Below are 25310 nucleotides of genomic sequence, written 5' to 3'. Positions count from 1 at the left end.
TTTGGCATACAGTGAAGAGACTCTCTAAGGCCCCTTGATACATCTGACAGCTTTGTAACGTCTTGGAGTATATATATACCTAGAAGCCCGAGTAGAGTTCATTAGCAGGGTACTAAGCACTTACTTTTCTATAGTATTTCCATTATGACATAGACTACTTTTATTTTGGATCATGTTATTTTATAAAAACGGTGATTACAACTTTGGCAGATATGAAAAAAATTAAAAAGCTTGGAAGATAAATGTCTTATTTGAGAAGTTTCCAGTAGTTTTATAAAAAAATATGTCTATTTTCTATGTATCTATTGTCTGCCCTCCCACCCACTTACCTATTTATCATATGAAGTATCTAATGTATTTTGGATATTAAATATATTTTCTGTAAAATGATCTGGGAACAATGAAGACTGATTTGAATATTTTTTCTCCACCTTAGCACATACTGTTGCTGTAATTTGGTATCCTTTGAGAAAAAGTTCCAATCTTTCTCCTGCCAGAAGTCTTTCTTGACCACCCCAGCTATGTGTGATTCCGCATTTATAAACCGTATCTCATATGGTTTCTTACCATAATATACCGCTGTAAGAAGAATCTGTAGCTTTTATCCTCAGTCAATTTATAGACTTCTGGAGGGAAAAATTATGATGTTCCTTCTTTACTCCCATAGCAAAAAACTCAGTGTCATTCATTAGTGTTCAGTCAATAAATATTTGCAAATGGATTTATTCAGAAAGAGGAATATGGTAGTGGTGTGATAATGAATGTACAGTGCATTAATAGAGTTCAATTTTAAATAAATTCGAATCTTAATTTCTAAGCATTAATGAACTATGTAGGCATAGATGATTATAGAATCACGAATTTTTAGCTCTGTCTGACTTCTCATCAATTATCAAGTAAAAGTCTATTGTTTTTTTACCTGAGGAAATCAGATTCTATAAGGCACTAAGCTGCTTGAAAAAAAGGAACCATTTACTTGAACATTCATTTCAGACAGAAAGCAACAGTTTTAGTTATTTTTGCATTTTTTTGTAGCACCTGGTTCACACACAATAGACACCAAATATCAGGGGACTGGATTGCTTCTTGGAAATCAGTTTCACTAACTGGGTATTTAGAACTAGATGGTGAATAGATAGCTCATGCCTTCAGCTTCTCACATACTTCACAAGGGGTACCACCACCGACAGCTGTCCCATTAGCTTATTTTGCTGGATCTTCCTTGCCTCTGATAGAATTCTTGTTTCCTGTTCATTCCATATCTTTGAGCACCTGTCTGAGCATGTGTATACTACCTCTTCTTTCTGACTCTTACTGGGTGTGCTAAAAGCCTAATTATATTGTATCCTTGCTGAATCTGTAATCATATTTGCCTTTCTAAAAGAGAAGAGTTATGCTTTTATTTTCCTTTTTGGGAGCCATGCATGATTTGGTTCATGTGATCTGGAAAGGAGAAAACAGTGGACACCAGATAGAGCAATTTTTTCTTGGCCAATCCCTAGGAGGGACTCCCCAGTCTCCATTTAGATCGCTCATCTTCATTCATTGTTTTCCAAATCTTGGAAACAAAGTGAGATACTAGAGAAGGATTTAACCCTTCAGTATCCTAAGTCCCCAGTTATAACACAAGGGTTGAGGGGGGAAACCCTAGCATCTCCAGGCAGCAATAGATCTAATCAGTTACTTTTTGTGTGTTTAGAGTGTAAACGAAACACTATGGTTTGGATTTATTCTCTTGGCTGCACGATCAACCTCTGCTCCTTCAGATGTGATGTTCCTGAAAAACAGACTCAGAGTAAAGATCAAACAGAATGGATTTTAGACATTTCTGATCTGACCTTACTATTTTGCTGATAAGAAGTTGAGACTCAGAGAAGTTACTTGTTGAAGGTGATTCAGTTGGATTGGATAGTGACAGATCTGGGACTCAAACTGGCCATACTGTCTCCTTCATGGCTGCTGACCTTTGGTAACTGTCTTACTCTTTAACTTCTTTTACTTTATCTGATATTTGGAGTGATTTCATGCTCAGGTAGATGACCAATCTTGTAGTTGAGGCTTGAAGTTCTTTGACTTTTCATATATGGTGGCTTTTTCTCTGACCCCACTTCCATCACCATCTCCTATAGATCTTCTTATCACTTACCTGTCACATGTCTGAAATACCTGAGTCTCCAAGATTTTTTATTTTAACATTTATTTATTTTTGAGGTGGGGGGGAGTGGCAGAGAGAAAGGGAGACAAAGAATCCTAAGCAGGCTCCAGGCTCTGAGAGAGACTGACACGGGGCTTGAGCTGGTGAACTGCGAGATCATAACCTGAACTGAAGTTGGATGTTTAACCGACTGAGTCACCCAGGAGCCTGGGGGTTTTTGATTTTAGTGTCATAAAAAGCACTGTAGGATTTTAAGCAAGGAAGAAACATTACCTCATGTATAGTTTATGAAGATTTTTATCTTTCTTGTGTGGAGAATGGAGTGCATGGGCTGAACCAAAAAAATGAGTTTAGCTGTAATGAAGATGTAACTAGCTTTGGGTTATGATTTGGAGGTAGAATTAATGGGAGAAGGTGGAGAGAATCAAAGGTAATCCTAGTCTTTTTCATTTTAACAACTGTGTGGATAATGATGTTGTTAGACTGGAAAGGGATAAGATGACTGAAAAAAACCCCAAGAATGTTTTGTATATATTGAGTTTTGATTGTTTATTGGAGATCTATGAGGAGACAGGCATATAAATGCTTGAGTCTAGAATGCTAGGATGAGATCAAGGATAGAAATACAGATTTAGGAATCTTTGGTCTATAGATGACATTTGAAGCTCTAAGTCATCCTGGGAAAGTATGTAGAAAGAGAAGATAGCCTATGACAAAGCCCTGGACTACTCCAATATTTAAAATCAGAGTATGAAGGGGTACTTGTGTAGCTCAGTTGGCTAAGTGTCTGACTCTTGGTTTTAGTTCAGGTCATGATCTCACAGTTTGTGAGTCTGAACCCCACATCAGTGTGCACTGACAGTGTGCAGCCTGCTTGGGATTTCTCTCTCCCTCTCTGCCCTCACTGGCTTGTTCTCTCTCTCTCAAAAATTATATATATATAATAAAATGGGAGTATGGAGTGAAAGTTTCTAACATAGGAAAATGAGAATGAACAATTGGTAAGGTAGGATAATTTCTCAGAATTCTCCTAATCAATTCTCAGTAAAATTCTGCTGAGAAGTAAATGAGAATAAGGACAGAGAGGTAACGATTGGAAATGGGAACACGGAGGGCTCCAGAGACCTCAGCAAAAGCAATCACAATAGAATGGTGAAATCAGAAGTCTGATTAGAATGGGCTGAGGAAATTAAGTTATTGAATTAAAGTCTGGCCTGAGGAGAAGCTGAAAAAGTTGTCAGTCCTTCATTCTAGTCTCTCTCAATAGATCTCTGAAATCAAAACCATTCTAAAAAGTAACCAAAGCCCTTCAAACTGATGCAGACTTTTGGAGAAATAAGGGTGGTTATTAAAAGACTCATATTTGTAAAGTTTAAATGAAGGTCCCATGGAATTTAAACAGAACTGGAATGTTAAAAAAATCAGTATACAGCTCCATAAATGAAACTACTGACAGAGTGGTTACCATGCCAACACAACAACCACCATGACAAAATTAGTTAAGTAAGTAATTATTAAGTAAGTATTGTAACAAATTGAATCTGATATTACCTGGGATAAGTCAAGTTTAATATGATCAGTCCACAGATATTTGAGAATTGGCAACACACACACACAGACACACACACACACTCACTCACACTTGCCTTCTCATTTTTATTAGTCAATTCCTTTAAAATAGTATGTTTAATTTCATGGATGATAAAATATGAGAAACCGCATCTTCATCAGCATAGCTTTATCAAGTCCTTGGTGTGAGTATATAGGTAAGGACATCAGAAATGAGCAGCATGATTACAACATTGGGAAAATAAAACACATAAAGAATCAAGTCTTGGCTAAATCCTCAGCTCGTAAAAATTGGTTGTCAATCAGCACTAGCACTGAAGATGGAGAAGTGGCCATATACCCAGGGTCATCTTAGTCTGCACACTGTAGAAACAACCATTGGCCATACAACTAGTAAAGATAATTATCTTCACTGAGTGACACTATCTAATGAGAGAGAGAGCCATGTGTCTTCCAGTAGATGGTCGTTTGTTGCTAGGATATTATATCCACGTATAGTTCACATATAATTGCACAAATGCAAGATTCCTTTTATGATGGAGCATCCCGGAAAAGAGAATCTTTCATTTGGAACTTCAAATATAACTTATCTCATATGTAATATTTCAGCTGTCCATGAATTTTCTTGGTCGTATTTTAAGTTAGCAGAAACGTATTGAGCACTTATTATGTGCAAAGCACTGTAGTGATGTTGTCCTGCATATATGCATATAAGAAATAAATATGCCCCAAGTATTTTATCTTTCATTTTGAATGAATGAGTGGCTGGCATGCTGGTGCTGTTACCAAAGGGTGTGAACACCAAATGTTTAGTTCCTACCAGCTCATGACCCCCATCTTCATCGAAGTCCTCCTCTATCCCATCAGTCATCTCTTCTCCATCCGCATCTGGCCCTCCTTCAGTAGGCTCCTCTGTAGAGTGATCTGCATTCTCTGACACACATTCATCTTGGATCAGCTCTATACTCTCTTCCAATTGCTTCTTCTGAGCTTCTGGTGGGGGAGAAAGCAAACGACTACTACCTTGGGTTGCTCATGAGCCATTTGGATAAACCATGAAAAAACAGTCTATGAAAGGATAAATTCTGTGTGAGGAAGATAAGTAATGTTATGTTCTGGTTGCATTTATTCAGTCATGTAAATTATGTACCTATATCTATGTGCATTTTCATGGAAGTATATTTACTTTTAAATGGAATTAGCAAAAATTAGGAAATCTAGATGATACTAGTACATAAATAAGTAAAGATTTACATAAATAGATGGATCTTTCTTGCTATATATATTCTTTTCTAATAGGGATATTCTCTTGGAGGAAAAAGTATAACAAAAACAGGGCAAAAATCATATAAAATATAGAACTTGTTCACTCATGGAGGGAAGATGAAGAAAGCTCATTGACAAGTCAAACTTAACTGAAAAAGACAAAAATTCACCAAGAAAAAAAATACAAAAGCACATGCGCTGTCTTTCAGACAACTTGTCTACGTGAACAATATTTTGAAATTTTAGAGTCTAGATTCTGTTGGCAGATATGGCTAACTGCAGTGGTTAAGAATAAAATTCTGATGTTAGATTTACTAGCTTTGTGATGCAAAGCCAAAATGGATAACCCTTCTTGTGCCTCAGGTTTTTCATCCATACAATTAGGATAACTACTTCCTAACTTCCAGGTTTTCGATTAATGTTTAGTAGAGTTTTTGCAAATAATAAGTGCTCAACAAATGAAGTTACATTCTACATTAACAGAATTCCCTTTAATTACCAGGGTGTACTTGCTCCATTTACAGAAATTTGCTCAGATGGGAATTATGCTGACAACATAATAAATATTTCCCCTAGTGCTTGGTGTTCATACCCTGTGAAAATATCAAGAAGCATTGGGTATTGAATAAATGAGATCAGTTACTCTACCTCCTTCTCTTAACTTATTCTCATGTATACATGGCTATCTCAAAAGCTGGCTGATTTTCACCCATTTTGATCATTGTTATTTTATCAGATAATTATCCCATTATTTGATTTGAATTTTAAGAGATGCTACATTTTAAGCTTATATATTTATATTTTATGGCAATAAAAGATAGTTTATAGAGCCAAATAAATTGAGGAGTCTTCACTCCTAGTCTTTTTCATAATGTGAGTTAAAAAGAAAGTAAGTATTGATATACATATATTTTGACTCAGCACAAATCTTTTCAAAGACAAGTAACATGTAAATCAATAAACTGATAAAAATGATGTGTAAATAAGCAGTTATCCTTTTCTACAAATTGTTTAAAATTGTAGTAATAGTTACTTGTATGAATACATGTGTTTTTGCAGTTTAATTCTCCAAATAATAAAGATTATGTATTGAAAATACGGCAGAAGGATAGGGTTGTGCTCTGGTCCCGCTGTCAGAGGACAGAATTGTAGTTCCAGCTTAGCTACTTACCAGTAGAATCGTGCGCACTGGGCTTGAGTCTGTTTTGGCCACTTGGTCAGGTCATTTAAATCTATTAGGTCAATCTTTCCTCATCTATATAAAAGCTTTCATAAAAATCCCTACCTGTGGCGTTTGCTGTGAGGATTAACAGAGCTTCTATTTTGGAAATGTTTTGCATACTATGAGGGGCTACATAAATGTGTGCTGTTACATATATAAAGGAGACTGCGTGCTCCTCATTGTGAAGGTGTCATGGTAACAACAACGGTAAGCGTGGAACCAGCGGCCTGGTAAGATCAGGACTAACTGAAACACTTGTGGGGCTAGGCTCTCTTTCAAAGGAGAAGAACTGGTAGGTCCACAAAGGCTAAAAATAATGCTACACGCATCTTCAAATGACAAAACCCAGGGTCTTCACTTACTTCCCATATATAGGCACAGGCTACATATTTCATGATGTTTTTCTGTCCACTTGTTAGTTTCAGTTTTCTCCACAGATCAGCATAACGAATGTAGTGATGATGTCAATTCTGCTTTTAAAGCTACACTTTTTATCTTCATATATGTGAATGTACTGATGAAAACAAGGAGCTTAAACTCCCTTTTCTCTGATGTCTTATCTACATCACTTTTAGCATAGAAAGTCTTATGAAGACCCTAAAGTGATTCTTGTAAAACGTAACCAAAAAGTTTAATTGGGAGATTACCAAGTATCTGGATGAAAAGGAAGGCAAATCAGGCAAGAGACACAGACCAAACACATGCTGAACTTAACGGTTATTGAAAATTGCCAGTTTTTATTCGTCTCATCTTCTTTCCACCTATCACTGACCTCTACAGTTTTTGACCTTTAACCTATCTACACAACCGTGACCAGCACCAACGGAGACAAAACTGTGACGGGCAGACTAGTTTGAGCACAGAAGTTTTGAATCTTTGATGTTAATCACATCCCATGCTCTACCCTATAGCCTCTACTATGGCTGACCCTTTGGATAGCACAATGCATCTGGCAACTCTGGTTTCAACCCTTCAGTCTTTCTCCTTAGAGTGATTTTTGTATTTATCATTTGGTCCCTCCCTTTCGGCCGCTTTAAGTCCCCACTTGTTCAAAATAACCATTGCTCTCATGACCTGATGCTGGTATTTCAGGAATGAGAGAGGAATGGGCGTTTGGGATTGGACTATTGTTATCCTATACAGTGAAAAATGTCTTGAATCTTACAACTTTTCCTAAAGCCAGACTTTCTGGATTTTAAGTCATTATATTTATTCTTTTGTTATAATACACAACTGTACTTTTGTTTAGGATTAATATTAGTTTGGAAATTCATTTGGTTTGACATATACATTTCTTCTCTAATGATTTCAGAAGTATTTGTTCTCTGGAAACCCTCACTTTTTAATGTTGAAAGTAATATTCGTCTTTTCCCCCCTGTGGAAAATTTTTGGCCAAAGAACCACAGAAGATTTTTCAGAGAACCCACGTGGGATCAGAGCTTAAAGATTCCTAGCCCTCATTTGGCTTTGTATACCAATTTGTTGTAGTTATGTTTGAAATCCAAGCTGACTCTCCTGATCTTCCTAAACTAAATAGGATCCCTTTTTCCCCGATCAACCAAAGCCCAAATCAAATGCAGTCTTACAGTTACTCTACGCTTGTCATATCCTTCTCTCATGTATCCTTGATCCTTGAGCTATTGCCTCAAAGGTCATGGTCAAACTCAAAAGGGGATAATATAGATGTTAATCTTGTGAAAAGTGCAATACAAGTCCGTTATCAAGAAATAGTTTGGTTTGCTCTGTACTGAGTCTGTACTGACTGAATGCTTGTATATAGAAGAGATAATATAAACTATTAGAAAGAATATAGAATTTGAGATCTATAATTCTGTTAATTACTAATCCCACTAACTGTAGCTTTCTTCTCTAAAAGATGTGCATGAAAAGAACATCTTCAGAGTTTTTGTGTATTCAAATGAGGAAAAAGGGATGAACATGTTTTTTAAAATGTAAAGGTAACACAAACATGTTGTCATAACAAGCTCAAAAACAGTTATTGAGTTGAACCTATATTATTGCTCCAGACAAACAGTTTATGTCAAAATCATTCATTACTATTGACCATTAAACATCTATAGTATGAGGACAATTTGGGCTTTGACATAGCTCCTTCATTTCTGTTTAAACAGACATAGTGTTTTAAGTTAGTGTCTGCTTTTTTGTGTGTGTTATACAGTATACCTGTAATTCCTCTGACAGCCAATTTCAAAGGCAATAGTGTTCAATGCAAAAAACCTAGGATTCATCCTCATTCATCCATTCATTAACTTGAAGGCTAAATGCATGAAAGACATTATCTGGTTTGAGAAAAAAATCTTTAATTACAATGGCAATCAATTCATAGCAGTTTAACAGAAATACAATCAACCTGTGCTTCAGTAATATGTAGTCATCATAGATTTTTGTCATTACCTCAGTGAGAAATGTTATAATCACTAAACAGTGATAGATTCCAGGAATAAAATCACAGATGAAAGCACATCTTGTTTATTAAACTGTTGGTTCACAGTTTAACAAGCAGTTCTGATCTAGTAATGATTTTGTTGAAGTAGAAACAAAGCAGCTTGTTCTATTTTTTTAATGAATAATTATCTAACTTTATTTCTCCTAGAAATAAGTAGTATGTTTTGGTTTATTCCTCATGTTATAACATTTTCTTCATCTACATAATTCCTTTTCTATTTATCACTTTTCCCTTTTTATTGTGAGTGTTGGGTATATATGTGCTATGTCTGTGTGTGCATGCCCATTTATGTCTCTACTACTAAAGTTCTTTGGGGCAGAAACAATTTTTATTCATCTCCGTAGCCCTGATGGTTCACTCAGAGCCTCACATGCAAATGAAATATCTGCTGAACACATTCACGAATTGTGATGGCACTAAAAAATGAAAGGAAATGTGTGGGTGTCAAATTCCTTTCATAGAGTCAAAACTGATTGCTGAATCTGGCACCATGGTTGCAGACGTATGAGTCTACAGAGGTTAAAAGAAACATCCTTGTTACATTTTACATGGGAGCCATATACTCCTAAGGCAAACAAAATGCGGGGTCTGAGCGTTTCTTAGAAGACTGTTCATTTTTACATGGTAAGCCTTCAGGAGAAGAAATAAAATGTGAGGTGTGCAAGGGCTTATGGGAGGAAGGCTGCTTTGGGACACTGGCATCTTCTGGAGTCTCTGCTGACTTCTTTAAGTCAGAATGACAGGTGGCCATAGCATTTTCTTTTTTTGTAGACACAGTGAATTTTAGATTTTTTTTGGAAGAATGTATTAGGAACCAAAAGGCTAGCAGCTGATGCCTAAAAGATATCTCTAATATTACATAAATTATGGATTTCAACAAAAAAAAAGGTTTATTATGGCTCCAAGTTAGTGAGTGCTTACAAAGTACTGATCATGCAACATGCATTAACCACAGGCTTTGAAACATGCTGCAGGGTAGGCTTCTTTATCATTTTCCAGGTGGAGAAATGGGTACCCATGGTCACACAGTTAATAAGTTTAAGTGTTAGAGTTCCCGCTTAAGGTTTTCTGACTCCATGCCCTGGGATGTTTCCTAATCTATCTCTAGGAAAAAGGCCTAATTTGACAGAGCTTTGAATCTCCTCAGTAACCAGACAATTTCAAATTAAAGAATGAAGAAATCTGTTTAGTTAGGGGCACCTGCTCCAACTAAATAATGGCTATCAAAGGAAAAAAAGTACAAGTGCTAGTTAAGTACTTCCGTTAATGGGAATATGCCTCAGGCTCTAAGAAGCCATGAAAGGAAGGAATTTGATATTAAATTTCAATCTTGATATTCAAAACATTTTTTGCAAGTCTCATTTTTATTTCAAAAGCTACATGTGATATAGAAAATGAGTTAGAATTGTTGGGATTTATATTCAAAGCATTTTTATTAAATTCAGTTTGCTGCATAGCTATTATCATTAATATAACTCTGAAAATTGGTTGAGTTGGCAATTAAGTTTTTTGACAGGCTGGCTTAATTGCTAGCTAATTGCTAGCTAAATTGTACTTAGCAGATGGTTGGAAAGAATGTTGATATAAAACAGTCACATTATTCATTAGAGTCAAGCTAGTATTCCATAACTATTGTTTTTGCATACCAGTATAAGCTGTATTTAAAAATATTCTACATTACAACACCTGCATATAATATGAATTTAACTCAATGATTTCAATAAATGCTATTTAAGAAGATTCAACTTATTATGGATGGTATTACTAATGATGACGTAAGTGAGCATCAGGAAAGTTTCATAGGAGGATTGCTTTCAGACTAAATTGTCAGTTACATAAGTACATTCTTGGAGAAAATGATCTCAAAATTGTTCTCATTGAGTATCCTGGATTGTTAAGGTCACCACAAGTTCAATATAAATAATTTTAACTAATTTTAATTTTTGAGAGAGACAGAGACAGAGTGCAAGCCGGGAAGGGCAGAGAGAGAGAGAGGGAGACACAGAATCTGAAACAGGCTCTAGGCTCTGAGCTGTCAGTACAGAGCCTTATATGGGGCTCTAGCTCACAGACTGTGAGATCATGACCTAAGCTGAAGCTGGACACTTAACCAACTGAGCCACCCAGGTGCCCCTAATATAACTAATTTTTAAAATTACAGATATATTGTGTTTATTTAAAACCTTACAAAGATTTCAAGGGATAGGTATTAATTTCCCCCATTTTACTTTTTAAAAAATATTTATTTATTTTAAAGAGAGTGAGACAGAGTGTGAGCAGGTGAGGGGCAGAGAGAGAGGGAGACACAGAATCTGAAGCAGGCTCCAGGCTCTGAGCTGTCAGTACAGAGTTCAACTCAGAACTCAAACTCACAAAGTGCAAAATCATGACCTCATCCAAAGTCAGACGCTTAACCAACTGAACCATGCAGGCATCCCAATTTCTCCAATTTTATTTATTTATTAATACATTTAAAAAATTTTTAATGTGTATTCATTTTTGAGAGAGAGCGCGCACGAGAGAGAGAGAACGAGCAGGGGAGGGGCAGACAGAGAGGGAGACACAGGATCTGAAGCAGGCTCCAGACTCTAAACTGTCAGGACAGAGCCCAATGCAGGGCTCAAACTCACAAACTGTGAGATGATGACCTGAGCTGAAGTCGGATGCTTAACCAACTGAGCCACCCAGGCACTCCATCCCCCATTTAATAAATTTCATAATTTATAAATACCAAATACCACACAACTAGTAAGTTTTGGGATTGAATCTAGTTCTGTTTGAATCTTAAGTATGAGTCCTTATAGATGTCTTGCTAGTGTAAATCTAGCCCTGAGGAAGATGAATTAGGGAAGAAGCAAACTAAAAGTAGGGATACCGGCTACCAGGCGAGTCTTTGGAGGATGAAAATGTTCTAACTACTTTGTGGTGCTGGTTGTACTGCTCAGTAACATACCAAGAGCTCATTGAGTTTCACTCTTGGAATGGGTAAGTTTTATGCTATGCAATAAAGTTGGTAAAAAACAAGATGAGTTCATTAGAGTGAGTGAGGGATGATGAGGGCTTGGGTATAGGCCATTCCATTGGGAAAACAGAGAGAAGGGGTGGAGTAAAAAGATGCTAGGGTACCATTTTGAAACACTGACTGTAGAAGGAACAGAAGGTGTTAATTTGGCAATTTGATTGACAGGATTTATATAGTGGTGATGTGCCAGAGACTGGACAAAAAGAGTACATCTGGATGAGAAAGTGAGGAAAAGGATTTCTATGTTGAAAGATGGTGATTGAGTTATTACCAAGGACCTTAATGTAGCCCTCAGCTTCCTCCTGACTATAGGCTCCTGACCTTTTCTTTCTTAGAGTGTTCCTTTAGAAAACTTGCAGTTGTAGTCTTTTTATGCCCCTTTGAGATGTAAATCTTTTGCAACCTAAGCTTGTCTTTCTTAAAATCTAGAAGTCATCCCCTTGAAATATAATCATCAAGAAAGATAGTCTCTGTGGGAGAGTAGAAGCTTATCTTCCATAACAAGTCAATTAGCAAACACAGATGGCCCAATCATACCGACCAGCCTCTGTACTAATGTCCTCTAATACTTTTCCGTTAGCTTACTCCAGCGTTTAAAAATTATCCTGCCTTTTGCTTTAGTAGTGTTCAATTTCCACCCCATATTGCACTAGTCTTGACCCCTATTGCAATAGTCTAGAATAAAGTCTTCCTTGCCATTTTGAGTAAGTGTCCCGTGCAATTTTTTCTTTTACAGTTACCTGAGGGATAACCATAGGAAGTTCTCCAGGAGGCAGAGGGAAAAGGTTTGATCCAGCTGCTAAAGACAAGTCACTTTCTTTTACTTAAGTTTTATTTATTTTTGAGAGAGAGAGAGGTCACGAGTGGGAGAAGGGCAGAGAGACAGAGAGACAGAATCGGAAGGAGGCCCCAGGCTCCGAGCTGTCAACACAGAGCCCGATGCGGCGCTTGAACTCACAAGCCGTGAGATCACGACCAGAGCCGAAGTAGGACAGTTAACCGACTGAACCACCCAGACGCCCCTCTTTTCACAACTTTAAATGTAGCTTCTTTAAAACATTTAATTTTTGTAGTTAAATATTTCTACAAGACTCGTTATGAAAACAGCAGTCTTCTTTCTGGGGGGGTGGGGGAGAATGCTTGGAATTTCTACAGTAGTTGTGTAAACTTTGACTTTTCTCCTTGTCTTCACCTGGACTCAAATTTATTGTTTACTAGCTCTAAGTTCTGCCGCTTTAGCTTTTCTATAGGCAATTTCTCCAGCTTTCTATTGGGTCAGGGACAGTTGGGAATACAGGAATATGATTTCTTTTTTTTTTTTTTTAATTTTTTTAAATGTTTTATTTATCTCTAGGAGAGAGAGAGAGAGACAGCGTGAGCAGGGGAGGGTCAGAGAGAGAGGGAGTCACAGACTGGAACAGGCTCCAGGCTCTGAGCTGGCAGTCAGCACAGAGCCCGACGCGGGGCTCGAACCCATGAACCGCGAGATCATGACCTAAGCGAAAGTCGGACGCTTAACCGACTAAGCCACCCAGGTGCCCCAGGAATATGATTTCTTAACAGACTTAACCGCCATGTATACCTCCTTTTTCAGAGGAATATGAAATCAGCCTTTAATTTTCAGCCTTTTGGGATTTCTGTGGTTAAAACTGGACTTAGATTTCTAGAGTATGCTAAGTCAGATATACTTCTCCATCTGCTGTCCAGTTTCTAAAATTTTGTTCCCATTCTTTTTATGCCTAGGGGTTTTCATCTTTTTTAAAAATCTTATTTTAATTCAGTTTTAGGAGAGGGCAGAGCTCCATTTATGTATTTAATTCAATATCTGTAACCAGAAACATCGCCAATTTCATCCAATGCATAAATGCTGGCCAGAAGGTATTCAGAACAGAAACAGTAGTCACATTATAGGTGGCAGCAGTCAGATCATATCTGGAGTAATAGTTTCCATTCTTAGTACCTCAATCTGTGGTGGACAAACTACAAAATGACCAGACAAGAGAGATGACAATGGTCCAAGATGCAAAACCAAATTACATGGGAAGCAGATTAAAAAATTCCTGATATTTATCTAGAGAGGAGAAGGTTTCAAAGATGTCATGACAAAAGTTTAAATGCAGCTAAGTGGCACCTCTATGGGCCAATTATGGACTCTCTGTTCGAAGGTTGGGAGTGAGAATATTATAGCTCTTTTAAAATATTTAATTGGCTGTTACATTGACAGTGGTTTGGACATTAAGCTTGGTTTCAGAGGATGTAAAATAGATAACCAAACCAAGTGAGAGCAAAAGACCTTTTGGTTTGGTGCAGTAGAAGAACTGACTGTTGAGCCTGAGACACAAATACGACTAGGATCCAAACGAAGTGATCCATCCAGATCCAGTCAACCAGCTTACACTGACCCTCAAAAAAACACTGGCCCCTGAGATCTCCAGCCCCGCTCCAGCCACACCCCAGAAGCTGGGTGGGGGGGGGTCAACGCATGGCAGAAACCTAAGGAATCACTGGTCTGATAAGATAAACTGTCCTTACTCTTTGCCATCAGAGTGGCAAATGGTGCCTCAGAAAGCTGGGGAAACAGCTAAAAGTTCCTGTTTACACTCACCTTCCTGTTATGGATAGAATGTTCTGTTGGTATTGGTTGCCTCTAATCTGGGCCCCATTTGTAAGAGTAGAGCACCTTCAATGGACGATTCTGAGGGGTTTAAAAGCTTAAATGTAGTGTAACCTCCTTTGGTCTGTTGGGTTACCTGCCAATAAGGTTGCTAGTGCAACATTTTGGGGGAAATGTTTGCACTAAAAGGTTAATGCTTAAATTGACCTTCAGCCTTAAGGTTCAGACTAAGTGAGCAGTGTTGCTACCTGTACTCCTAGGAGCAGAAATAGCCACCGGGGTAGGGACTGGCATAAGAGGTATCGGCTCTTCTGTGGGACTAACAACTGGCTGACTCTCTAGTGTCCCTACAGAGCCAAATAAGTTCCCTGACAGGAAACACCCTCCAGAGCAGACAGGCACTTGACCTCTTCTCTGCTGAGAAAAGAGACATCTGCATCTTCTCTGAAAAAAATGCTGCTACTTTGTAAACCAGTCAGGAAACTAAGGGGAAAAGGCCAGACCTAAGAAAGGTGATACCCTCTAATACAGACTACATCTATTTAAAGGGGCACCAAAGGGGGTAATGATGGGGAAAAATCTGTTATAAGATGGCCGGCAGGAAAGATACGGAAATACCTGTTCCTGATCAAAGGCTCCCTCTTCCCGGTTCTTCTCACACTGCTTGTCTCATGCATTAATGAGGAATGTGGAAGTAACAGGCTATAAATTACTCCCTCTGATGATGCTCTGGACTCAGACTTCTGGAGGATGATCTCCTCCGAGCCCACCGGTGTAAAATAAACCTCCTGCCTTCCAAGATCTCTGAGTGCCACTTGGTTCTTCCACCAGTGATCCAGACCAGATTTCTGCAACAAAATGACTTGCCAGGTTGTGCCTTGTACATAGTACATGGTGTTGGGAAGAGTTAGAAAATGAAGAGAAGACTATGACCATGTGCTCAGGAAGTTTACAATCTCAAAGAAAGAGACAGGATGCCATACATATATCTATTAGACAGTATACAGAATACAAAATCAAGTAATTATACTTCATTACAATTATTCCTCTTAGCTTAGAAATTCACTACAAACAAAAGAGAAAAAAAAGTGATACTATGACTCTTGAATACTGGACAATCTCCATGTTGTATGGTTTTCCCCATCTTTGGCTTGTGATCTTCCATCTCCTTCCTGTCAGTACTTAATGCTGGAAACTTTCTTTTTATTAACATTTTTTGAGTAATCTTTATTTATTTATTTTCAGAGAGACAGAGCATGAGCAGGGGAGGGGCAGAGAGAGAGAGAGGGAGACACAGAATCAGAAGCAGGCTCCAGACTCTGAGCTGTCAGCACAAACCCCAATGAGGGGCTCGAACCTATGAACCATGAGATCATTACCTGAACTCAAGTTAGATGCCTAACTGACTGAGCCACCCAGGCACCCCTATGCTGGATACTTCCATTATCAAATAATTAAGATTGGGAATGAGAGATGTATGAAAGAGTAATAATAAAGAGTAAATGTTAGTTAGCCACCAGATAATTAACTAGTAACCCAATAAGCATTAAAATGAGTGCTTCCTTAAATTTACTAAGGAGATATGGAGTATTTTTTAAGAATTTTATTATATTTCTTCTCACTTTCTATAGTCTAATCTTGAGGCCTTCTTTACAAGGAAAGACTTTTCTTTTCATAAAGAAAATATAGAAAGTAATCACCTTATCTCCAATAAATACAAATGCTTTTCAGGGCACATTTGCTAAGTGAATGAAATTACAAATTAAATAATCCTAACATGTTGAAGTAAGAAAGACATAAATATCAAAGGACTAAACCTATCATTTAAAAAATAACTGTCTCATGACTGGGAAAGTTTAAACATGTACAAAAATAAGGTGACAGCCTTTCATGAAAAGGAAACGCAAGCTTTGAATTTTGGCATTACATTTATAGATGATCTTCCAAGAAGATAAGTGAAAGGTATTATTCATTGCAGAAAACTAGAAACTGTGATAGAATAAGGATCACATTTTTCTCTTTGAGGTGATTTATATTTAAATGAGTTCTCCATAATCCTTTAAACTGAAGTGCAAATTGGTTATCAAAGTCCTTTGCTGTAAGGGTTGTTTTACATAATAACGAATTTCACAGAAGTTCCTCAGAGGGAAATATTGATTTAGGCAACATCACAGGATAGTTCAGTTACAGCAACACTTTAGATTACTGCCATAGACAGCATATAAAAAGCTTTCTAAAATGTACGTTTATTAAGACGTATAGGCAGTGTTTTTTTTTTTTCTTCAAATAAATGCTCAGCAGTGTGATTGTTGGATCCTATGGGAGTTCTACTTTTAATCTCTTGAGGAATCTCCGTACTGTTTTCCATAGTCGAAAGTTACAATCCTACCAACAATTAACAAAGTTTCCCTTTTATCCACATGCTCACCAGCACTTGTTGTTTCTTGTCTTTTTGATACTAGCCGTTCTAACAAGTGTGACGTAATATTACTTTGGGGTCTTGATTTGCATTTCCCTGATGATTAGTGATGCTGAACATCTTTTCGTGTACCTCACAGCCATCTGTATTTCTTCTCTGGAAAAATGTTTACTCAGATCTTTTGCCCATTTCTTTTTTATAGTAGAAAATATGTTGATAATAGACATTTTTAATCAAAATGACTCTTTTATCTATTTTTTCATATCCACAACGGTGAGAATCTGCCATATGCTACGTATATGGCTCATGTTTTTAAAAAACTGGGTTGTGTGAAAACAGTAGGAAATGTTGTGTCACTACCAATGCCAAACAGCTCTAAGTACTGAGCCTCTACTCTGCTAATAACTGTGCCATATAAGTTACATATGCTAGTTTATTTGTTTCTCATAAAGTGAGGTAGGGATTACTATCTTTGTCCTATAAAGGAGAAAACTGAGGCTAAGCCAGTGGCATGTGAGAATCTGAACCAGAATTTCTCTCTCTCATTCATTATGGTATACCGCTGACTCACATCTGGCTTCTTTTTATTCTTGAGTCCTGTATGGCTCATCGGCAGGAGGTGAAAGCTCTAGTCCTCACCTCACCCGCTAGTATGGCAAACGAATAGGCAGATTCCTCTTAGCTGTAGCTCAGGGACGCCAGGATCCCAACCAATTCCCATCAGTTAAGAGAAACCCAGGTAGCCTCACGTCAGTGAGATCCTGGGACCAGGCTCCAGGTGGAACCTGAGATTGAAACTACAGATGGGAAGGGCATTGGATTCACTCACAGGACTGGGGTTGGAGACCTAGGTCTATCACTCACTCGTTAGGTGGCTATGAAAAGTCAATTTACCTCCTTGAACCTTTGTCTTTTCATCTGTGAAATGAGGAGGCTGAATTTGATCCGTGGCTTTCAAAACCATATTTTTTATTTTTTTAAAAGTGAAGCTCTTTTAGAAAATGAAGTCTTATGTTGAATCCCAATATATAAAATAGATGCAGGTACAACAAGGGCTGAAATTGGAGGAAGCATGAATTCATCTACCTCCCGGGCCTCGTTCTAACCCTCATCTCATCTCCAGGGAGCCTCTGAAGCACGCGAGGCCTTGCAGAACATGATTTTCACACTGTGCGCTTGCTCTTCTCTAACTTTATCCTCATTCTCATAGTCTGTGATTAAAAAATATCTGTAGACACATGACAAGGACATTATAATTGTATTAGAATAGAAATAGGGTCAAGCCTGATAACTCAAAGGAGAAGAGGCATTAAGTTATAAAAGATATAATCAAATGACTTGGCCGCGGGCGGTTAGGGACATGCTTTTGATGTTGAGGATCCTGAAACCAGGTACTGAAGTTTTGCAGGATTGTAGCAATGCAGGAGCTGGGCTTTATAATCATTGTTTTTGAAATCTGTTATATTTCTGCAGTTAGTTTTTTAAAATATGAATACTATTTTAGTCTGACACTGTTATTCCATTAATTGATTTTGTTTTTTTAAAGGATCCTTGACATTGGGTATTAACTTGTAATTATGATATAACTATTATTATTACCATCAAAATGTTTTTTCTTTTATAAAAATATGAACTTTAGACAAATTGGTTCATGTTCTCCAAACAGTAAAAACTCAGACTGCATTGTTGCAACTCTTGGCTCAAAGACTTTATTCACGCATCTGTATTAACCTGTTAAACTCAGCCAGTATCCCCCTGGCCCTGCGCTGTCTCTGTGACTGACAGTGTTTCACTGGTTTAATCCCAACATGTCTGTGTCCACAGATTCTTTTCACTTACCTGCCTCCGCCTTCTGCTGCTTCTCAATTTTCTCCAGGCGCCCTAGCAAGGAGTCAATTTTCGTTTTGATCTGGGTTAATTCTTTCTTGATTGTCTGTAACTCATCTGATTTCACTGGAAAGGGGAAAAGGGAAAGAAAGCGATAGAATGTCAAGTGTACCATGACTCACATAGAACACAAGTCACAGACACCCCGTGTTTTCTCAAGACTATGTCAAATCACATAGGATGCTTTTCAATCTTATTGGTTTCTTGTTACTTCCAGTGATCCTAGAATACCAGATGACATTGGCAGTTACAGTGATTTTCAGTGACGTGAGGATTTGATACTACTAGCATTTGATCTTTTCAATGAAAGTTATGCAAAGGCATAGAGTAACCTAGAAATATTTTATCAAATAACTAAATGATACTAAACTCAGTTTTGGCAAGTACTAGAGTTAATCCTTAATGTAAAATGGATTCAGCTTGAAGAATGATAAAAGCTTGACAGGTATGTTAATACTACTTTGAGATCTATGTTGTAATACATATTTGGGAGGTCAATGATTTTCTTTTCTTTTATAGTTTGTTGTCAAATTGGTTTCCATATAACACCCTCCTTCATGTCCATCACCCCTTTTCCCGTCTCCTCCACCCCCATCAACCCTCAGTTTGTTCTCAGTATTTAAGAGTCTCTTATTGTTTGCCTCCCTCTCTCTCCTTAACTATTTTTCCACCTTCCCCTCCCCCATGATCCTCTGTTAAGTTTCTTTTGTTCCACATAAGAGTGAAAATATTTGGTATCTGTCCTTATCTGCCTGACTTATTTCACTTAGGATAACACCCTCGAGTTGCATCCACGTTGCTACAAATGGCCAGATTTCATTCTTTCTCACTGTCATGTAGTATTCCATTGTACGTATAAACCACATCTTCTTGATCCATTTGTCAGTTGATGGACATTTAGGCTCTTTCCATGATTTAGGTATTGCTGAAAGTGCTACTATGGGGTCCATGTGCCCCTATGTATGGGGCACATGTGCCCCTGTGCATCAGCACTCCTGTATCCCTTGGGTAAATTCCTAGCAGTGCTATTGCTGGGTCGCAGGGGAGTTCTATTGTTAATTTTTTTGAGGAAGCTCCACACTGTTTTCCAGAGGGGCTGCACCAGTTTACATTCCCACCAACACTGTAGGAGATTGCCCATTTCTCTACATCCTNTGTCAAATTGGTTTCCATATAACACCCTCCTTCATGTCCATCACCCCTTTTCCCGTCTCCTCCACCCCCATCAACCCTCAGTTTGTTCTCAGTATTTAAGAGTCTCTTATTGTTTGCCTCCCTCTCTCTCCTTAACTATTTTTCCACCTTCCCCTCCCCCATGATCCTCTGTTAAGTTTCTTTTGTTCCACATAAGAGTGAAAATATTTGGTATCTGTCCTTATCTGCCTGACTTATTTCACTTAGGATAACACCCTCGAGTTGCATCCACGTTGCTACAAATGGCCAGATTTCATTCTTTCTCACTGTCATGTAGTATTCCATTGTACGTATAAACCACATCTTCTTGATCCATTTGTCAGTTGATGGACATTTAGGCTCTTTCCATGATTTAGGTATTGCTGAAAGTGCTACTATGGGGTCCATGTGCCCCTATGTATGGGGCACATGTGCCCCTGTGCATCAGCACTCCTGTATCCCTTGGGTAAATTCCTAGCAGTGCTATTGCTGGGTCGCAGGGGAGTTCTATTGTTAATTTTTTTGAGGAAGCTCCACACTGTTTTCCAGAGGGGCTGCACCAGTTTACATTCCCACCAACACTGTAGGAGATTGCCCATTTCTCTACATCCTCACCAGCATCTATAGTCTCCTGATTTGTTCATTTTAGCCACTCGGTCAATGATATTTTTAATCTAGTTTCCTGGTGTTTTATTGAAACCAGGATACAATGTTTATCCTCTAAAGAAATGTCTTAGATGTTAGAGAACTCTAATTAACAAACAGAATTCTTGCCACTTCACCTACTTTTTTTTTTTTTTTAGTGAGGCAATGGGTTTTACATGCCCCCTTTAAAGCTGTGGGGCTGGAAGAAAGGAGATTCACTAAAGTTTCCACTGGTATTTATCATGGTTTCAAAGAAAACCAAGTGGGGCAAGTGGGGGACTCCTGGGTGTCTCAGTCAGTTAAGTGTCCAACTTTGGCTCAGGACATGATCTCACGGTTTGTGAGTTCAAGCCCTGCATTGGGTTCTGTGCTTATAGCTTGGAGCCTGGAGTCTGCTTCCAATTCTGTGTGTTCCTCTCTCTCTCTCTGCCCCTCCCTTGCTTGTGCTCTGTCCCTCTTTCTCTCAAAAAAATAAACACTAAAAAAAAAAGAACAGAACAAGGAAAAACAAGTGGGACTAACATAAGATTGGCAGCTTTTCATTTTACCAAGTAAAGATGTTAACAACAGCAAACATCCTACTATGAACATAATAATCATTTTGTAAAGAACGGGCTTAAGAAAAGGACAATCTCCAATGTAAAGGACAGTTCTTTCAATGAAATATATTTATGTTTGTGAAAAATTCACTGCAGCACTGTTCTTGCTTTCTCATTTCTCTGAGAACCATTGGAAAATCTGCCATGAACCCACAAGAACAAGAGACAGAAGATTTGAAGGCTATCATTACAGAACCTCTACATCTGCCTCTGAGCTTTCAGTAGGTGAGTTTTCAGGTAGCCATGCCTCAGTAGAGATGCTTCAAGATCTGGGGCATAGATCTTGACTTCAGCCCATTAATCCCTCTCTGTCACTTTTGCTTTCAAGTTTATGATGATCTCAGCTTGGATATTCTCCAGAAATTTTGGAAGAAACTGAGTGTTCAGTTTGATTTTTTAGTCTCAAGGAATTTTTTTTTTTATAATTAACAAAAACTAAATGCAATCTATGCTTGCTAGGAATAGAGTGTTTGTCAGCTAAGATATATGGTATAATATATATGATAACTTATGCACAATATATATTAATTGCTCAAAGGAAGAACAGATGTTTTTCAATATAAAAATGAGAAAACGTTTTCTATTATAAAATCAGACATTTTTTATAAAAAGCAGATTTTTATTTATGATGCAAAGTAGTTTGCAAAATAAAAACTGCAAGAATCCAGGACCCTGTGGAGTGTTCCTATTATGAAGAACCAAACTGAAAGTAGAACACAGTTTAAAATAGAGAATTGCTGCTTATGTCAATTATTCAGAGACATCAAAGTGCCATTGTGGAACTGCAGCTAAATTTGAAAAACATCATCTGTCACAATGGCAAATTGATTCCACTTTGAAGAATGATTTTCATTTCCTTTGATGGAAGCATGTCATGTAGTTTTACTTAAACCTATCAAATTTAATAGAAAATATTTTATCTTCTAGCATTAGATTTCAATGCAGCAGAAATAGGACTGTGGCTGGAAACTAATAAAATACATTTTTTAGTAAGTGGAGTGACTTCTCAGCTCAGGAATGCAGCTGACTCATTTTAATTTATTTAACTCCTTAAAAAAAATAAACAAAACCACCAACAATGGCCCATTTTATTGAAACTACATTACAAACCACTAGAAATCTAGGCTCACCAAGTAGGAACTTACAAGTGTCCAGGGAGTCAAGGTTGGCTTTACGTCTAGACTCAAGTCTAGCGCTGTAAGAACACCTTTTAAGACCAAAGTCAGCCCATTACAAAATTCGAGTTTAATTAGCCAATGGTATTTAAGCTTACAGGTATTAAGGATGTAACCTGGACATGTTCTGTTTGCTCTTTCCTTTCTGTACCAGGAAATGCTCAACATTTCCAGGCTGTGCAAGGTGTCTGGCTTCCATCTTGGACTGGCTAGCGGCAAAGGATACTTAAGGCCTTGAAAAGCAAGGTTTAAAAATAGTTTTGGCTGCTTCTTGAGCAATCGGAAAAGCTGTTTTCTTATTGCACTTCAGTGCTGTCCTTGGAAGAAGGCCTGCTACTTACCTGGCCTAGTTGGCTATAGTCGTGTTTCTACTTTTCCTCAGTTGGATTCACTATCTCTAGATTGGGTATGGTTCTGTGCTAATGTGTCTGGTTTCAGGAATTCCTGAGATGAGCCACCTCTGTAGCTGATGTACTTCCCTCTTCTCTGCCTTTTGTTCTTCCTTTTTTTTTTTTTTTTTGGCGGGGGGGGTGTGGGAGTGGGAGGGGGCTCCTGTTAACCATTTCTCTACTGCACTGTGGATTACTTTAATCCCATACTCCAACAAAATAGATGCATATTTTACAAGTACAGATTTCTAAACTTAAAATTTTTTAAATCTTGGCAATTTCAGCTTCTAATATTTTTCTAAAAAATAAAAATGAGTTCAGAATTAAGGATCCAAAGTATTCCAGTTCATTTTAATTTCTTTTCACATCTTTTTTCTCCTGTTTGTTTTCTGTACACTCTTAATTGGCCTTCTGCCTTCAATTTGCCCAGTCTACTGCATAGTGCCTTTGTAGTAATATTTCTAAGGCCTAAACCTTTCCTACTGAACACTTCTAGGATGTCTCCATTTCTATAGGAAAAAGGCCAGAAACCCACACACATGTGCACAAACCGAATGATATCAACTGGTATTCAGGGTCTGCTCCAAAGTATATTTCCAGCTATATATTCCATTTTCTTTCAGAGCTAATACATACTCTTCATGTGAGCAGATAATCTTAGTGCTTACTCAAATAGTGCATGGAACCAGATGGACTCTAGTTCACCTCTATGTCCCTTTGGGAAGTCACTCATAATCACTAGGATTCAGCTTCAACATCTGTAATTTCCATTCTCTACTTTAGAGGCTTCTCATAAAAATTTAATGAGGTAATTCACATAAAGCACTCAGCACCGTGTCCAGAACATCCTGAAGCCCAGTAAATGGTAGTAGCAGAAGATATTATTTCTATTACTATTATTAATATTGCTATTATTATTTATATGTTTATCCCAGCAAAGACTCTGTCTCCTGCAAATATGTCTATCAAAAATGTCTATCAAAATCCTATAAGCCTTTTAGGGCTTCATGTAAGTCTTGCCTCTCCTGTGGATTCTTCTTTGAGAAAACCTCTGGAGGGTTCTCTCTCATCTATAATTTATTTAACGGCATCTCATAACTACTGCCTGACACATACTGTATATTGAGTCTTACTTAGTATGTCCACTTTTCATATTAAATTGTGAGCTTCTTGAGAGTGAAGATCTGATTAGACATTGAAGAATTTCAGGAGTCATGCTTTTGGGTGTTTTCTGTGCTTTAATAAGCTCCTTCTTCTCTTATTGACTGATGAAGCTCCTAATGCATACCATGAGGTCCTGGGCTTTGCAGTCTGTCCTCCATAATTAGGAAATGTATTAACAAGTTTAAGAAGAGGTTGCAAATTGTCTTAGTATCTAGTGAAAACTTTGCCTTTTCATCATTAACCAGAACTATAAAAAATTATTCAAATTCTAGATTAAGAAATTATTTTGATCTCTGATGATGCAATATTTGAGAAAGAAGAGATTTTAGATAGCTGTTTGAGGCAAGACATATTAATGGATTTACCGCATCATGTGCTCTCAATAACCAAACTCTTCTGAATGAAGAGAAGGCATCCAATTCCTTCTTTTATTTCCTTCATTCCTTCCTTCTTTCTTCCCTCCCTCATTTCCTTCCTTTCTTTATTTCTTTCCTTTTCTCTTTCTTTCTCTCATTCTTTTTGTCCTTGCATGCTTAAAAGAATTTAAGTCAGTGTCTTACACATGGCACAAAATTAGCAAATTCCAGAAAACTTGTAGGTATGTATATAAGTAGGTAGGGTCACTGGATGCAATTTGAACATAGCCAACGAATTTTATTTAAAGCTTTGTATATGTACCAGACACTAAATTGGAACTGTCTAATGGAGAGACTGATGAACAAACAAGAAGTGCAAGAAGGAAATTAGCATGGAAACATGCCTTTTCTTAATCAGAAGCACTATGATAAAAGAAAAAGTACATATGACTTTGGCAACCACACTTTTGCATTCTTCCCTAATTTTACCTTAATTATTCGAAATCCATAATCCTCATTTTCAAAGACACATTGAACAGAATATGGTGTCTTTTCTTTAGGTATAGTATTAGATGGTGAGAGTCAGGAGTACTTTTTATTAAGAATAATGCAGAATACTTTTAGTCAACTTGCTGTTACACAATTATTATGCAAAAGTAACTTAATGTAGCCAAGTTAGGGACTTGGAAAAATTAGAGACCATTACTAAAGATGATGAATTTTACAATTTGAGCTTTATTGATTTGAGAATTTGAGAAAATTGCTTTACTTCCCAATCAGCTCCAAATTACCTTCCCTTGACTCTTTCTAATTAATTTAAGCTTGCCTTTCTAATTAATTTAGGCTCTACTCACAACTGTTCATTGTTTCTTGAATGTGCCCCATGTTTTTAGACATCTATAGCTACGTTTTTGTTGTTTTATTTGTCTTCCCTACACTCTCCTCTGTCTGGTAAATGCCATTTAAGTTTTAAATCCTCAGCTCAAATGTTACCTACACAGTAAAAATTCATTATCAAACTTGGTCCTCTTGTTTAATAAACTCATCCTCCTTCTTCAGATGGACGTTTTTTTAAAATGATCTTTTCTTTAAAAAATCTCTCTCCTTAGGGTGCCTGGGTGGCTCAGTGAGTTAAGCTTTCAACTTCTGCTCAGGTCATGATCTTGCAGTTTGTGAGTTCAAGCCCCA

The 25310-nt window shown here is 37.5% G+C and overlaps 1 protein-coding gene across 4 annotated transcripts in view; it reads right to left on the bottom strand.

Moving 5' to 3' along the window:
- Nucleotides 1-25310, bottom strand: part of RALYL (RALY RNA binding protein like) — a 713275-nt gene that overhangs the window by 34846 nt on the left and 653119 nt on the right. For 3 of the 4 annotated variants that reach the window (XM_077771227.1, XM_077771224.1, XM_077771226.1), the window contains 2 exons: nucleotides 18574-18687; nucleotides 4545-4717 (listed from right to left, as the gene is read on the bottom strand). In XM_077771227.1, coding sequence (XP_077627353.1) covers nucleotides 4545-4717; nucleotides 18574-18687 — 287 coding nt within the window. The remainder of the gene's footprint in view (nucleotides 1-4544; nucleotides 4718-18573; nucleotides 18688-25310) is intronic. The other variant, XM_077771225.1, reaches the window with a different exon arrangement.

Source organism: Crocuta crocuta, unplaced genomic scaffold, assembly GCF_008692635.1.
Source record: "Crocuta crocuta isolate KB4526 unplaced genomic scaffold, BGI_CrCroc_1.0 scaffold235, whole genome shotgun sequence".
NCBI classification, from domain to species: domain Eukaryota; kingdom Metazoa; phylum Chordata; class Mammalia; order Carnivora; family Hyaenidae; genus Crocuta; species Crocuta crocuta.
The sequence above is the reverse complement of the archived record's forward strand: the minus strand, read 5'-3'. Positions and strand labels throughout refer to the sequence as shown.